Source organism: Puma concolor, chromosome C1 (assembly GCF_028749965.1).
Source record: "Puma concolor isolate L17-30 chromosome C1, mPumCon1.1.hap2, whole genome shotgun sequence".
Taxonomy (NCBI): domain Eukaryota; kingdom Metazoa; phylum Chordata; class Mammalia; order Carnivora; family Felidae; genus Puma; species Puma concolor.
The window spans coordinates 120,061,772-120,078,984 of NC_141674.1; the positions used below are offsets into that span (position 1 = coordinate 120,061,772).

Consider the following 17,213-nt stretch of genomic DNA (forward strand, 5'->3'; position numbering starts at 1 on the left):
CCAATAGAATCTAAAGAACAGTTATAGAATATCCCATGCAACAATAGCAGGATACACATTCTTTCCATGCACACATGAGATATTCACCAAGATAGGCTATCTCATGGGTCCTAAAACAAACCCCAACAAAATGGAAAAGAAATGAAGTTGCACAGAGTATGGTTCCTGACAATCAAATCAAAACAGAAATCAATAACAGACAGACAAGGAAAACCTCTAAACACTTGGAAATTTTTTAAAAAATTAAATAATGTATGAGCTATAAGGTCATAAATATTTTTTTTTTTGAGAGAGAGAGAAGGAGAGCAGAGGAAGGACAGAGAGAGGGGGGAGACATAGAACCCCATGCAGGCACCGTGCTGTCAGTGCAGAGCCTGACATGGGGCTTGAACCGATGATCTGTGAAATCATGCCATGAACCAAAATCAGGAGTTGGATGCTTAACTGACTGAGCCACCCAGGTACCCCTTAAATAAAAATTTTTAAAAATACAACTGATTGAGGGGCGCCTGGGTGGCGCAGTCGGTTAAGCGTCCGACTTCAACCAGGTCAAGATCTCACGGTCCGTGAGTTCGAGCCCCGCGTCGGGCTCTGGGCTGATGGCTCAGAGCCTGGAGCCTGTTTCCGATTCTGTGTCTCCCTCTCTCTCTGCCCCTCCCCCATTCATGCTCTGTCTCTCTCTGTCCCAAAAATAAATAAACGTTGAAAAAAAAAATTTTTAAAAATACAACTGATTGAAAGTGAGAATACAACATATCAAATTATTGGATTCAGCTACAGTAGCACTGAGAAGGAAATTCATAGCAGCACTAAAGGCTGACATTACAAATAAGGAATGGTCTCAATCCAATAAGCTAAGGTCTTAGCTCAAGAAATTGGAAGAGAGCAGCAAAATAAACCCTAAGCAACCAGAAACAAACAAACAAACAAAATAACAGAGATCAGAGCAGAAATCAATGAGATTTAAAATAGGAAAACAAAAGAGAGCATCAAAAGAACAAAACACTGGTTCCATGAATCAAATCAATAAAATCGATAAGGCTCTGGCAAGACTCACAAAGTTAAAAGAGGAAAAGACACAAATCATCAATATAAGGACTCAAATAGGAGTTATCACCACAGTTCCTGCAGCCCGGAACAAGAAAATAAGAAAATCCTGTCACTGACTTTATGCTCACAACTTGGAAGAAATGAATCAATTTCTCAAAAACTACAAACTACCAAAACTCAGCCAATAGGAAATACATAATATGAATGTCCATATATATTAAATAAACTTAATTCGTACTGAAAAAGCACCTGAAAAAGAAATGTCAAGGCCCAGATAATTTTATTGGAACATCCTATCAAATCTTTAAGAGAATTAACACTAGCTTTACATACTCTCTTACAAGATAATGGAAGAGTAGAGAACAGTTCCTAACTCATTTTAGGAGGTCGGGATTATCTTGAAAATGCAAACCAAAGATAACATAAAAAAAGAGAACTGAAGATCAGTACCTTTCATGAAATGTGACATAAGAATCCTCCACAAAATATTAGTAAACCATGTTAAACAATGTATAAAAAGAATTTATATACCATGACTAAATGGGATTTCTAGGTATATAACTCTGATTTGATATCCAGAAATCAATCAGTATGATCCACCATATCAATGAGCTAAAGAAGAAAAATCAGATAACCATATAATGGACACAGAAAAAGCACTTGACAAAATCAAATTCATACTGAAACTCTCATAATTATAATTCATAATTCTAACTCTCTTTATAAATAATAAATTCACAAGTAAAAACTCTCAACAAACTAGAAATAAAATAGAATTTCCTTAACTTAAAAAAAAAGGAGCATCTAATGGGGTGCCTGGGTGGCTCAGTCAGTTAAGCGTTCAACTCTTGATTAGGGCTCAGGTCATCGTCTCACAGTTTGTGAGTTCAAGCCCCGCTTTGGGCTCCACTCTGACAGTGCAAAGCCTGCTTGGGATTCTCTCTCTTCCTGTCTCTCTGCCCTTCCTGTGTGCACGCGTGTGCTTCTTTTCTCTCTCTCTCAAAAATAAATAAAACTTGAAAAAAAAAAGGAGCATCTAAAAATATCTAAAGCTAACATGATACATAATAATGAAACAGGATCATTTGCTCTAAAGATTGGGAAGAAGGCACGGATGTCTGTTCTCACTCTCTTATTCAGTCACATGCTGATATACTCGTGACGAATAGGTGGAAATCGCAATTAAAACTGATCTAGAAGTGTAACACAATTCCGATAAAATCCCAGAAAGGTTTTTTTTTTTTTTTTTTAGGTATCAGTAAGCTTATGCTAAAATTTACATGGAAAGGTACAAACTGTAGAATAGCTAAAATCACCTTGAAAAAGAATAAAATGTGAGGAATAGCTACTTGATGTTTCGACATCGACAAGTATGGTGTAGTATTGGTTACAGGAGTAGAATTTAGTGATTCATCACTTACATATAACACCCGGTGCCCATCCCCAAAAGTGCCCTCCTTAATACTTATCACCCGTGTAGCCCATCCCCTCACCCACCTCCCCTATAAAACTTTTAGAATTAAACATAAGAGAAAACTTGTGGGCCCTCAGGCCAGGTGAAGAGGGCTTAGACTGTAAATCTGTAAATCTGTAAATCTATAAATCTGTAAATCTGCAAAAGGGGAAATTAGACTGTAAATCTGTAAAAGGGAAAATTGCTAGGTAGGGCCTCCCCCATAGAATTAAATACTGTTGCTTTGTAAAAGACTGTTCAGAGGATGAAAAGACACGTTACAGACTGGGAGAGAATATTTGCAGACATTAGCAGCCGTTAGGAAAATGCAAATCAAAATTACAATAGGATATCGCGATCAGGCACCCATTGGAATGGCTAAAATAAAAATAGTAAAAATACCAATTGCCAGCAAGGACTCAGAGAAACTGAGTCAGCTGTACGTCACTGGTGGGAACGTAACATGACACAGCCACGCTGGAAGAATAGATCAGCCGCTTCTTAAAAAACCAAACCCACACTTAGAATGCAGCCGCTGCACTTGGAGGCGTTTATCCCGGAGACATGAAAACTTAGGCTTACACAAAAACTTTTTCGTAAATGATCATAGCACCTGTATTCGTAGTAGCTCCACGCTGGCAACAGTGTGTTATGTCTTTCAAGGGGTGCGTGGTGAGACACGCTGCGGTACATTCATATCACGGAGTAATACTCACGAAAAACACCCCTTAATAAAAAGAGCTGTTGATACATACACCAACTTGGATGGATCTCGAGGGAATCGTGCTAGGTGGAAAAAAAGCCAATCTTAAAAAAGTTACATACTGTGTGATTCCGTTTATACACCATTCTTTAAATGGCAAAACTGTAGAATTGGGGAACTGATTGATGATTGCCAGGGGACGCGGATCGCCGGTGGGGGGCGGTGAGGGGTATGTATGTGTGGCTATAAAGATAACATGACACAGAGTCTTGTGATGCAACAGTTCGGTATTCTGATGCTGGTGATCGTTACACAAATATGCACATAGGATAAACTCGTAGAGAACTATTCACACACACACACACACACACACACACACACACACACACACACGAATGCCTGAGCTCTATAAGTTATACCAATATCCATTTCCCGGTTGTGATATTGTAGCTACGCAAGATGTTCTCACCGGGAGAAACCGGGTGGGGGGTCACAGAGACTTCCCTACACATGTTGTTGCAACTTTCTGTGAGTCTGTAATGGTTTCATAATAAAAAGCTAGGAAAAAAAGAACTCAAGGGTGGAGCTGGATGTCTAAAAGATGCTGAGAAATAGTGACGTGACAAAAACCAAAGTCAGAACAAGGACCAGGAGTGACAGCAATCTCATCAGCAGGGCTGACCCCGAATAGAGCCCAGTGTTCAGGTCTATTTGGAGAATATTTAAAATCATCTTTAGAGCAGGAAGAAGAGACAGCTAAACCCACCCGGGGAGGGGGCGGGGGGCAGTGCTTCCTGTTAAGCAGAACAAACAACTTTTCCACCCGTGTGTTTGGGGGTTTTCTCTGTCAAGAAGTATGTTCTGAAATTGGTGGGAAGGCGTACAAGAAGCAAGACATGAGGCCCGAAATAGTGGAGGGCTCCAGGTGAGAGGTCCAGACAGATTCCATCCCACGGACCGCAAGAGCTTCCTGATGTGCTAACAGAGCTCCTTCTTGAGAAACCAGACACTCTGGGGGAAAGACAGGAAGCTCAATAAAGAAAAATGTCCGTAATTTTCCAAAAGGTGCACAGGAGTGCATCCCAGAAGGATACTGACACAGGGGACAAGGGGAGAGTTTCTTGTTCAAGGCCAGACGCTCCGCCGTTGAGGGAGAGGGTGAAGCTTGTACTGGTCCCCGAGGAAACACCGGGGGTTTTGGTGGGCCTTCTGCACAGCAAGACCAGCGGTAGGTTGAGTCTCTTCAGAAAACGAAAGCCATCTTCAGGAGACATAAGGAAAGGGAGGGAGCGAGGGAGGAAGAAAGAAAGGAAGATGCTTGGAGCCATTTAGTGCTGAAGCAAGGAGTTTTATTCATTTCAGTAAGCCCTGAGGGGGTCACTATGTTACAGAGCCTCACAGTGATTACTGTTCATAACGGCATTCATCTGGAAAGTTCCATATGGCCCGCGATCTTTGTATGAGAAGACAGGAAGTTGTCAGTGCATTTAGAAAAATGTTCCTTCCAACGAAGCTGGAGGGTTTTGTTTGCTCGTTCGGTTTTTGGTCAGAATTTTAGTTAGCGGCCTCCGTAAACCAAGTCAGAAAGCTGGAATCCCTCCTTGAAGCTGGCCTCCCCCCTCACTTGCGTTGCCCCGCCATTAGAGTCCTACTGACGTGACTTCTAATATCTTTCCAGAGCATTCTCCCTTTCCCTTCCTCATAACCATTGCCTCTTATTGCCATGCTTCTCTCTGTCCTCAGAGCTACTCTTTGTAGCTCGTCCCGTGTTTACATCAAGTAATCTCAAATGCAAACCAATGCCTCTTTGCCCAATGTCAAACGTTCAACGCTCCCCATTGCCTTCAGGACAAAGTCTAAATTAATTGGTCCTAGTCTCAGTCCCCTCTGAACTTCCCCACTCAGTGTTGACCCCACCTCATGGAACCATTTGTATTTCTCTAAATATCCCCTATGAATAGATCATAAACGTGTGGTCCTCTATTCCTGCTCCAGCCAGCATCTTCTGTCACTAATTCCCTTTATTCTTTAAACTTTAGAAGAGTTCCCACCTCTGACCTTCATATGAGACCAGGTTGGATCTGTCCATAGATCTGTCCTGTGCTGGTGACAAATTGTACAGAAATAGTTTACGGGTGGCCTCATCCTGCCATCCTCCTGCCACCACCAACGTGACTGAAGACTCCCCATTTACTCTTGCTTCTTCCCTCGGTGCCGAGAACAGTGCCCCGCAGGTGCTGAATATGTTTGATCAGCTGACTTTGCTTGCACATTTTCAGTACCTTAAAAGGCACATATCGGCAATGCTGCATTCCCCCAAGTTCTGAATAGCCAACAATTACTAAAGGCATTTGCGTGCATGCATTCTCTGTTACCACACTGTAAATTCCTAAAGACAGAACACCCAGCCCCTCATCTTTGTACCCCCTTAAATCCCAGCCGGTGACCGCAGGAACAAATGCTGGATGGGAGAGACAAATCAGGCCAGGGGACAGAACTTCGCTTGCTCTGAACATACAACTTCCAGAAAAGACTGGGAGCGGGAATGACTCATTAGTTCAGAAGGCAATTCCGAAAGGATATTCTGGAATGGAAAACCAGAGATCCCCTGTGGAAAACACTCCCTGGTGACTTTACTTTAAAGTCTAGAAGATTTAAAAAATGCACCACCTGTATAACAATGAGGGAGAAAATAAAGACGACAGAGTTGCCTGAATTTTTAAAACCTGAAGCGAATCTAAGACAAACTAATTATGAAGCTACAAACATAGCCTAGCCCACACGAAATGGAGAAAGCACTCCCTGATCAACACATCAGTTATTATGGAAGTCACCTTAAAGAATTTTCAAGGAATTACATTAAATAACTACGTGGCACTGGCTTCAGTTTTGTGGAAACTTTTCATCCCTCTTGTTTTGTTTTGCCATTTCATCGCACAATCTGTGTGTCCAAATAAGACGCTAATAAAAAGGAGGAGCGTATGGTAACTGCATTAATCTGGGGAAATTATTTGAATACAATTTATTGCGAAGCTAAAAAAAGCAACCCCAACTATATGCTAACGATACAGCATCTATTACTAGCATTCTACGAATTCCAGATTGAAGCATTCCAGAAATGGATTAGTGAGAGTCAATGGTACAAACCTAGGCTTCCTATCACCTTGTCCATTCTCATGTTGCCAACAGAAAAAGTACATCACCAGGCAATGTCATTACTGGGAAGGAATACTTTACCGTTGATTTCAAAGGTCTCCATTGCAGGGAACATGGTTTGGTTGATAGTTTCTCTTTCTCCAGTGCTAGCCAAGAACTCGTCCTCCTTGAGAATTTCTTTATTTTCCATTGTGAAGCTTTATAGGTGGCCAAAAAGTCCTGGAGCCAGCAGAAACGTTCCCCTCAAGAGGAACCACTTGGGGGAAAGATTGTTCCTATTTAACTACTGCAGCTAATTGTAGGACACACGGCACTTCCCTTTGGCTCTGACTTCTGAATCTGCAAAATGTTTCCTGACATGATCAGAATGGGACATTTCTCAAAAACAGGCTATTCACACGTGGAGCTCCTGCTCCGTGCAGCTGCTTGTTAAGGGGGGATGGGGTGTCAAGGTGGCTTTAGGGCATAAGTCACAGGTCCTTGGAACCACCCCTCGCTCCAGGCTCCTGAGAGCAGGGTGGTGGATGACCCCAAGGAGGATGTTTCCCTCCCTTCCCTCTGCCCACCAGAGCCCCGCCATCATCACAGACCCAGGACACTGTCCCAGGGCCTCCGCAGCTTACACTGAAATCTCCCTCCTTTGGCCTACTTTGGCCTCAGGGTTCATCTTTGCTCCTTAAAGTGTGGACCCGGGACCAGCAGCATCAGCATCACCTGGGAACTTGTTAGAAATGCAGTCTTAGGCCCCGTCCCCATGTGAATCCAAATCTACAGTTTCACTAGATTTCCGGGTGAGGTACATACACGCTGGAGAAGCGCTTCTCTGTAGCACACATTGTGGCTTTTGATTCTGCTTCCCCTCGTATCTTCCCATGCTCTGTGTGGGTCCGCCCGCGTGCTTGCTCTGGCCCCAGTAAGACCTGGACTCCTGGAAGGGAGAAACCCCTTCCTTAGCTCCCTCTTGTCAGGCATTCCCCATCCTTCCTGGATGGATAGCCGGGTGGTGAAGCCACAGACCCTACAAGTTCAAGTGTTCGGGTTCGAATTCCACCTGCTCCTCAGAGGAGCTGTATGATCACGGGGACATCATGCGGGCTCCGAGCGCCTCGCTTTCCTCAATCGTAAACTACGTAGGATGGTGATATTCGTTTGGCTGTTGGCTAAAAGGATGAGACCGTGAATAATGGCCAGGATGGCACCTGGCAGGCAGTGGGTGCTTGGGGGCATGGCTATGATCGCTAGAGACGTGAGCTTCCTGGTTTCCGGGGAGATTAAGGGAACGGCTTTTGCCTCAAAAGGAGCTCACAGTCCAGTATGCGGGGAGAAAGTGGATACAACCGAATTCTAGAAAACTGCTGTGAAAGGAGGCAGTCCCTGAAGCCCCTGACAGAATGGCCTGGAGGCAGCGGGGCCACCAGAGAGCTTGCTGATCAGCTCCGGGTTCGAGGGCTGACCGGGGCTTTGCCTGGAGAGCGAGATGGGTGGGGGGTTCCCAGGTCAGAAGGGTGGCGAGTACAGAGCACAGGCCGGGCGGCCTCAGGGCCGAGGCGCCACGAGACTTTGGGGCTGATTGGAACCCGAGAGGTGAGGAGGAGAGGTGGCCGGAGATGAGGCTGGGCCCCGCCGAGTCACTTTCTTTGGCCTGTGGCGTGTGACAGAAAGCCAAACGGGAAAGGAACTCGGGAAAGTGAGTTACTGGCAGTGCCCGCAAGGCAGAGGTCCCCAGTGGTGCCTGCGGTTTCAGTAATCAGGAAGTCCCTGGCTGGGGCTGAGGTGCGGGGAGCCGAAGCCAGCACAGGAAAGGTTAAAGGCGAGGAAAGGGAAGCAGCTGTCAGCTCTAGTCAGAAGCCTGGGCCACGGAAGATAGTAGATGCTGCGGGGGGCGGGGGGGGGGTTTCCCCTGCAGGAGGGCAATCCTCCAGGGACAGGAACCTGCTCATTTCGGCTCCCCCTGCCTGGTCAGCTCCTCTCTGGCCAAGCGTAACCCTCATTCCCGGTGGGCTAGTTGCCGAGTGCATCATCCTTGGAGGGAGCATTTAGTGGATCTCAAACGTGGTTCTTTTGGCTCTAGATACGGGGCCAGAAAGACCTGGGCCACAAACCCAACCCTTTCATGAACTTGCCGGGTGACCTTGGGTGACTTTCACTTCTCTGGGCCTCAGCACCAAGTAATAGTGCATCGAACCATTAACGGGTGTCCAGGGTTTCTCAGGGCCCAGCACTGCGCTAAACACATGTGTCACTCAACACTCTCTACGACGTGCAACTAGCCTCAACTCTTGTGCTTAGAAAGTGAGGCCGCCAGAATTGGAATCCAGGGTATTTTCTCTCTCTCTAGCCTCGTCTAGACCGAGTTTGATCCAGAAGCTGTAATCCAGTAGTCCACGCTGGAGGAGTTTTTTGGGAACACACATACCGTTTCTCCCCGCCCCCCCCTCCCCCAGCCTGAGATTCTGGTTATAACACAAGCCCCATGGCTGGATCTATGTGCAGCCAGGCTGAGGACCTTTGCACGCCCAAAAATAAAACAGTCACACGTAGCACAGAGACGCATGGGACTCCTTCCTGGAAGCATCCATTAGGGGGACCCATACGAAATTATTGCTATTTAGCCCTTTCTGACACGTAGTAAATGGATACTTCATAGGATTCAAGCTAATCCTCTCGGCCTGCAGGGCGGGGCCTAGAATAAGGTCATTGAGGCACCAGCTTCCGGTGCAAAGAGATTCAGTAATCAAGGTCGTTAACATTTTAACACGATATTTTAAAAGTCACTTAAATGCAAAAAGCCCGTGATGAACAAAATGTCAGCATCTTAAAAAAAAAGACAGGATCCCACGCTGCATTTGCAATGATCCATCGCTTACCCTCCCGGGTCCCAGGGCTGCTCTTTACTAAGTTTAGGCGACCTCATTTGCAAAAGGGGACACGGGTAGTTGCCCTGTTTGCCCACAGGGTGGGCATGAGGGTCCGACAGAACAATAATAGCGTAAGCTTATTTATCAATGGAAGGGCCCTCAGGAGAGTGGCATCTCCTGTCAAGCCAGCATGTGATGTGAAACTCCTGCACTGTTAATAGGACCCTTAAAAATCCCTTATGTCTCCCATAAAGTACAAAACACGCAATTTGGGAAATACTGTACAGTCTCTTCTTAAGTGTCTTCCACTCAGACACTTTTATCTTTGGGAACAAGGATCGGGCTGTTTTTTTCTCTCGAGCACCGGATGAAATGGTTAACTTGCCTTTGGGACCGTGTTGTTCAAGAAATGCGGGGTTTGGCTTTATTTTTCCAGTGCGTATAATTGGATTGGAGAATTTTTTTTTACATTTATTTATTTTGGGGAGACAGAGTGAAACAAAGTGAGAGCGGTGGGGGGGCAGAGAGAGAAGGAGACCCAGGATCAGAAGCAGGCTCCAGGCTCTGAGCTGTCAGCACAGAGCCCGATGCAGGGCTCGAACTCACAGACCGTGAGGTGGTGACTTGAGCTGAAGTCGGACGCCCAACTGACTGAGCCACCCAGGCGCCCCCCCCCCTTATTTTTTACAAGGACTGGAGAATTTAAATGTGTGTTCAGAGTGGCTCTGATGTAGCTACTTCAAGTTCTGTTGTTCTCCAAAGTGACAGCCAAGTGCTCTTATCAGACAGGGGTAATGCGGCTGCAGTCCCAGGCAAGTGGGACCCCATGCCTGGTGGTCTCTGTCAGCTGGGCTTTCTATGAACTAGTGTATCCCCAACTAGTTTAGCTGGTGGGTCAGCCGGCAGATGAAGAACTCCTGAGCAGCCTCGTTCCAGCTGAACACTGGGGCAACCATGTTAATGCATGATGTAAAAATCGCCAGCACAAACCCAAGTGTTCAAAACAGGCAGACAAAACCCCACAGCAAGCAGGCAAGCCCAGTCTCCAGTGGTGGTCCCAGAGTTTCCGTCGTACCTCCCTGGCTGTTTGACCACTTGTTCTGTCGTCTGCCTGACCTCATCAGCAGAGACAATGGAAAGGGGGATCCAGGCAATGTATAAAGCATACCAAAGAAAAATGTTAAAAGTTCTTTGACTTTATGTTTCTTTCTAGCTGTGCGGGATGGTGGTGGTCGGGGTCCCCCCCGCCGCCTAGCTCATCGCCTGGTGCTTAGTGAAGCTTGGTAACTGCTGATTGCAAATCGGGCTCCTGGGTGGCTCAAATGGGTGAGCATCCGAGTCTTGATTTCGGCTCAGGTCATGATCTCACGGTTTATGAGTTTGAGCCCCGTGTCTGTCTCTGCGCGGCTGGCATCGAGCCTGCTTGGGATTCTCTGTCTCTCTCTCTTCCCCTGCACGCACACTCTCTCTTTCTCTCTCTCTCAAAAACAAAACAAACAAAAAAAAATTAAAAAAACATTTTAAAATAACTGCTGATTAATTAAAAAAAAAAAAAAACCCAGCAACACAAACAGCCATCATTGGGTGAATAGGTACATAGATTGTGGTATGCCCATTCAATGGGATATTAATCAGCAGTGGAAAATAATAAGCAAAAGTATGAGCAAAAGAAGCCAGACCTGAAAGAGGACATCTTGTAGGACTGCATTTATATTAGGCTTCATAACAAGCAACATTCATCTGTGGTGTCAAAAAACGGAACCATGGTTTCCTGGGTTGGGGCTAGGGGGCAACTGATCGCACAGGAGCACAGAGGAATTTCTGGGGTGATAGCAATATTCTGTATCTTGATTGGCACATTACTTCCAAAACATACTGAACTTCATACTTGAAAGGTGTATACAGTTTCCAAAATATATCTCAATAAAGCTAATTGGATATAGTATATAAATTATACCTCCGTAAAGTTAATTAAAATAGCAATTAAAGGCCTCACTGAGCCACCCACACCCTCTCCTCCCTGAGTGGGGAAACTTACCCACGCTTTGGGACTGCCACGTCAGGACTGCAGCCTGTGCTTTCAGAACAAAGAAAAAAAAAGTGAAGTAAACAGGTCTATGGTGAGATTTTCCCACTGACCCAATGCTACTTCCCCCACCCACAGCCCACCCAGGGCAAAGGTCTGATTTCAAGAACATGAGGGTTCGAGCCCCGCGTCGGGTTCTGTGCTGACAGCTCAAAGCCTAGAGCCTGCTTCCGATTCTGTGTCTCCCTCTCTCTCTGTCCCTCCCCTCCTTACACTGTCTCTGTCTCTCTCTCAAAAATAAACAAACATTAAAAAAATTTTTTTTTAATGTGTCCTTCCAGGGGTGCCTGGGTGGCTCAGTCGATTAAGTGTCTGATTCTTGATTTCAGCTCGGGTCATGATCTCACAGTTCATGAGATCAAGACCCGCGTTGGACTCTGTCCTGATGCATAAAGCTTATTTGGGATTCTCTCTCTCCCTCTATCTCTGCCCTCCCTGCCCATGCTCTCTCTCTCTCTCTCTCTCTCTCTCTCTCTCTCAAAATAAATAAATTAACATTAAAAATAACTTCAATGTGCCCTCCCAAGAGAGGAAACATTTACTTATCCATTCTGAGGTATAAACAGGCAATATTATTCTGTTCCCAGAGCAGGTTTCGGGGGTTGGAGGTGATGCAGCAACAGGAAACAGTGGAACCACCCAGGTCCCTCGCAGTCTCTGAATAAGAAGATGTTAAATATGCACTGAAAGAGAAGCAAGAGCCACTGTTAGGAATTTTGGTGTCATAGTTGTGCCAAGGGTCACCTGTGCTAACTCTCATTGATCTGAGACAAATTGTGCCCAAGCAATCCGGGGCTAAGAGCAAAGGGGATGGAACAGAGAAGGTAGGAAACACATCAGAACTGCTGTGGAAGCCAGTTGGTAGTCACCCCCCATTCGTTGAACTGATGATTATTCAATGCCTACTTGTCCCAAGCTCTATGCTGGTGGGAAAAGAAAAGAGAGCCCTATCTTCCTTGATAGGTAAAAAATCAGTAAAAATCTTCAGTAAAAAATCTTCACCCTCCCAGGGTCACATGCTCCTAGGGGCATCTCTACCTCGTCATTTTTCATGATTGTAAATCCTTCATAATCCCCCCTGTCTTTGTAGCTCATTCCTCTGAGAGAGTACTTCCAATAATCCTTTGCCTCAAGTACTTCTGCTCTGCTGTTCTGCCATCTTCCACTGTCCCTTACCCCTTTCCTGTCCTCTCTCTCCTACTCAATCAACTTAAATTTATGTTCCTTATAAGCACCCCCTCGCCCACATGCTCAATCCCCAACCCACTCTTGCTTCACTGTACTCACTTGACAAAAACCCCAATGTGGATTGGATCCAACCCTTCGCACAACCGAACGTGACTGGAGAAAAGGATGCTTATGGTCTTTTTTTAAATCTTTTAACCCGCACTGAAAATGAACCTGAATCCCATCTGGCCATTGTAGTATGGTTCGTTTGTTGGTTCGTCTGCAGTATACTTTTCAACCTCCTCTCCCATTCAACCCTCATTTCAACCTTATTCAACCTCCTCTCCCATTCCCCAGTCTCCCAACCAACTCTTCCACGCTTGTCTTCACTCACCTTGGCTTTGTCCCCATCATCACTCTCAGCTTATGACTTTGCTCCCCTCTTTAGTAAGAAAACATGAGCAACCTGGAGAGAAATTCTCCAGACTTCCATCACTAGCATCTGCTCCCAAGATCCAGCCTGTGTTCCTGTGACATAAATGAACTTTCCAAGCTCCTGTCAAGAGCCAAGCCTTCAACCTGTGCACTGAATCCGGTCGCCACTCACCTACTCAAGGGTACCTTCCCCGGGGTCATTCTTCCTTCTCTCTTTATAGCATCGATTGTATTGTGTCTCCTGGATTATCCTCAACTGCTGAACCTACGTAACCATTGTTTCTCCCATAAACTGTTATTTTTCCCCTTCAAAAACACTGGCACTTGACCCACTTCCCTACAACCTACTGCTCAATTTTTTGCTTTCTTTTGTAGCAAACTTCCTCAAAATTATTGTCTGTACCCTCTGTCTGTAATCCTTCTCCTCCCACGTTCTCGTAAATCCACTCCAATGAGGCTTTTATTCCCAGTGCTCAACCAAAACTACCCTTGTTAACCTCACCAATGGACTCTACATGGTGCCATCCTACGGTCAAGTTTTTGTCCTTATCATACTAATCAGAAGCACTTCAGAGGGATGCTCACTCTCTTCTCCATGAAAAATATCTTCAGGTTTTTCTTTTTAAGACATGACACTCTCCTGATAGTTTTTCTGCCTCACTGGTCACTCTTGGCTTATTTTAGTGATTCCTTCTCTTTCCCCCACCTCTCAGTGTTGAGCACCTCAGGGCTCTATCCTTTGTTGGCTTTTCCACTTACACTCACTTCCTTGGTGATGCTGTCTCATCTCATGGTTTTAAATTCCACCTATGTGTGATTACTGACAAATTTATATTTCTAGCTCAGACTTCTCTCTTGAACTTCAGGCTCATATCTCTGCGTATACGTCATATAGACATCTCAGGCTGGCTGCTGACACTGCCCTCCATCTTAGTTGACGGCAGCTTCGTCTCTCCAGTTGTTTCAGTAAAAAATCTTGAAGTCAACCTTCACCCCGTTGTCTCCCTCTTTCTCTTGCCACATTCAACCTATTTGGAAATCTTTTGCCTTTACCTTCAAAATACACCCAGACTATGAAACTTCTGAGTGTCTCCCTTTTACCACTCTCGTTCAAGTCACCATGATCTCTCACCTGAATTACTTCAGTCGATTTAAATGGTGTCTGTACTTCTGTCCTCGGTACCACATAGCCCACATTCAATATGGTAGCCAGAGTTATCCTTTAAAAATATAAATCATGAGGGGTGTCTGGGTGGTTCAGTCAGTTAAGCATCTGACTCTGGATTTGGGCTCAGGTCATGATCTCACAGTTAAGAGATCAAGCTCTGAGTTGGGCTCTGTGCTGACAGCAAGGCCTACTACAGGGCTTCTCTCTCTCTGTCCCCCTCAAAATAAATAAATAAACTTTACAATATAAATCATGAGTGATGTTAGGGAAAATAGTGGAGAAGAAAGTAGCAGGAATGGCTCTCTCCAGCTGGACAACAATTATACTGGTAGAAACCGTCTGAAGTGACTATGTTGTAACTGTGGAGTTTATTTGAATATTTGTCATTTCCAGGAAACAGCTTAGCTGATAAATGGCAGTTAATTTCTATTGATTTCAGCCATCAGTATGGTGGCAACTACTCATTTCCCACCCATGGCAGACAAATGTGGGGACAGCAGCCCACGTTCCTGACATGACTTGCTAGAGCCAGAATGGGCAAGAAGGACCTTGTCTTTCAAATAATATTGGAGTTCTGTGTTCTGAGCATGCATTGCCGCTTCAGGCTACTGAGGGGAAGGCATGGAGGCTATGCCATTTTTTTCATTCCCCACCAACTGATTCAGCTCCCAAGAGACTTAAAGGAGTATCACTTGTTTTGGGCATTCAAAAATAACCCTACATATGGTGGAATTTAGAAGGTAAACCCAGGCGTAAAGGGAAACATTCAGTTTTCCACCTGTGGAGTAGGGGAAATCCCCATTCTTTCTAATTGTCATTCTCTTCCCTGTGTTTCTCTGTTACTACTTACACAAAAACCTTCGCTTATGACATTTCTGGTCACCAAATGTATGGAGGTTATTCACTACATTGAACAACTTGACACCAGCTGGGTATCCGACAATTTAACTCATTCCAAAACTATCTACCTGCAGATGACATCAGATCCCACAGGTTTAGGACTCAGTCTCACAAGACTGTCCCCTGTCCCCACACAGACACTTCAGATCCCATTTGCAAGGCCAGGCTCTCACTTATGCTTCTGACCAACTGGTGGCAGATCAGAGGGCCCAATGATCCCTTCTTTGGGTTTAATTAATTTGCTAGAGTAACTCACAGAACCCAGGGAAATGATTACTTATATTCACCAGCTTATTAAAGGAAAAGACAAAGGTTACATATGAACAGCCAGATGAAGAGATACATAGGGTGGGGTATGGGAGAGTCCCAAGCACAGGAGCTCCCATCCCTGGGGGGTCGGGGTGCATTATTCTTCTGCTGTGGATGTGTTCACCAACCTAGAAGCTCTCTGAACCCCATACTTTTGGTATTTTATGGAGACTTCCTCACATGGGCATTGTCAGTTATTAAGCCTGTTTTTAGCACTCTTCTCTCTGAAGGATGAGGGCTGTGGCTGAAAATTCCAAGCTTCTAATCATGGCTTGGTCTTTCTGGTTACCGGTCCCCATCCAGGAGTCATACAGGAGCACTTTCAGAATCACTTCAATAGGACAAAAGATGCTCCTAGTGTTCTCATTACTTGGAAATTTACAAAGGTTTGGGGTGCCTGGGTGGCTCAATTGGTTGAGCATCCAACTCTTGGCTTCAGCTCAGATCATCATCTCATGGTTTGTGGGTTCAAGCCCTATGTCGGGCTCTGCACTGATGGCGTGGAGCCTGTTTGGGATTCTCTCCTCCCTCTCTCTCTCTGCCCCTCCCCTGCTTGCACCCCCCCTCTCTTTCTCCTAAAACAAATAAATAAAACTTAAAAAAAGAGAAATTTACAAAGGTTTCAGGAGTCTTGTGTCAAGGATGGGATCAAATACGAATATTAGAACAAAAGATGTTCTTAGCATTCTCATCACTTAGGAAATTACAAGGATTTGGGGGCTCTGTGCCAGGAACCAGGGACAAAGACCATTTTATATGTATCTATCTATCTATCTATCTATCTATCATCTATCTCCTATTAACTCACACTAAGGGACTAAGGGGAAAAGGCAGGTTCAGAAAAGAATTGAGAAAACATTAGCTTTTACCTTAGGCTGATTTCCAGCACAGAGACACTCTACAACAATAACAAACAAACAAATAAACAAAAACTAAGAAAATTTTGTGGAAGATGGAGAATTTGATTTACAGATTGACCACATTATAAGATTCAAATATTCATCTTTCAACAACAAAAAATCACAAGGCATATGACAAAATAGGAAAGAATGGGTCCTTCAAAGAAACAAATTAAATGGACAGAAAATATACTTGAGGAAGTTCAGATGTTGAATTTAGTATAGAAAGACTTTAAAACAATTGTCTTAAAGATGCTCAAAGAGCTGAAGGAAGACAGAAATAAATATAGGGGAGAAATGTATGGACAAAATGTGAATATCAGTAGATAGAAAATATAAAAACAGACCAAAAATAAATTCTGGAGTGGAAGAGTACAATAAATGAAGTAAAAAATACACTATAAGGGTTCAAAAGCAGATTTGAACAAGCTGAAGAAAGAATCCGAACACACGAAGATCTGATCATTGAGATGACTGAATCTCAACAGAAAGAAAAACAGAAGGAAGAAAATAAGCAGCATTTTGGGAATCTGTGGGGTACCATCAAGTGGATGAATATACACATTGTGGGAATCCCCAGAAGGAGAGGAACGACAGAAAGAATATTTGAAGAAATAATGGCTGAAAACTTCCCAAATTTGGTGAAATTCATGAATCTGCAAATCCAAGAAGGTCAACAAACAAGTAGGATAAACTCAAAAGAGACCCATAGTGATGAACATTATAATCAAGTTGTCAAGTGACAGAGAATCTTAAGGGCAACAAGGCAGAAGTGACTTGTCACATACAAGGGACCCTCAATAAGATTTCACCTGATTTCTCATCAGAAACCTTGGATGCTAGAAGGCAGTGGGTTGGTATATTCAAAGTACTGTCAACTGGGAATTCAACATCCAGCAAAACTGAACTGCAGAAATGAGGGAGGAATCAAGACATTCACAGATAGACAGACAAACAAAAGCTGGAGGATGTTTTTTTCATTGTTTTTGTTTTTGCCACTAGACCTGTCCTGCAAGAAACGTTAAAGGG

General features: G+C 44.5%; 1 protein-coding gene across 2 annotated transcripts in view; it reads right to left on the reverse strand.

The window, feature by feature from the left end:
- MARCO (macrophage receptor with collagenous structure) overlaps positions 1-6,639 on the reverse strand; it is a 41,478-nt gene extending 34,839 nt beyond the window's left edge. The window contains exon 1 of one of the 2 annotated variants that reach the window (XM_086718439.1): positions 6,444-6,639. In XM_086718439.1, the coding sequence (XP_086574565.1) occupies positions 6,444-6,552 (109 nt within the window). In that variant the 5' untranslated portion in view covers positions 6,553-6,639. Of the gene's footprint in view, positions 1-6,353 lie in introns of both variants that reach the window. The other variant, XM_086718440.1, reaches the window with a different exon arrangement.
- Between the last annotated feature and the right edge of the window lie 10,574 nt (positions 6,640-17,213).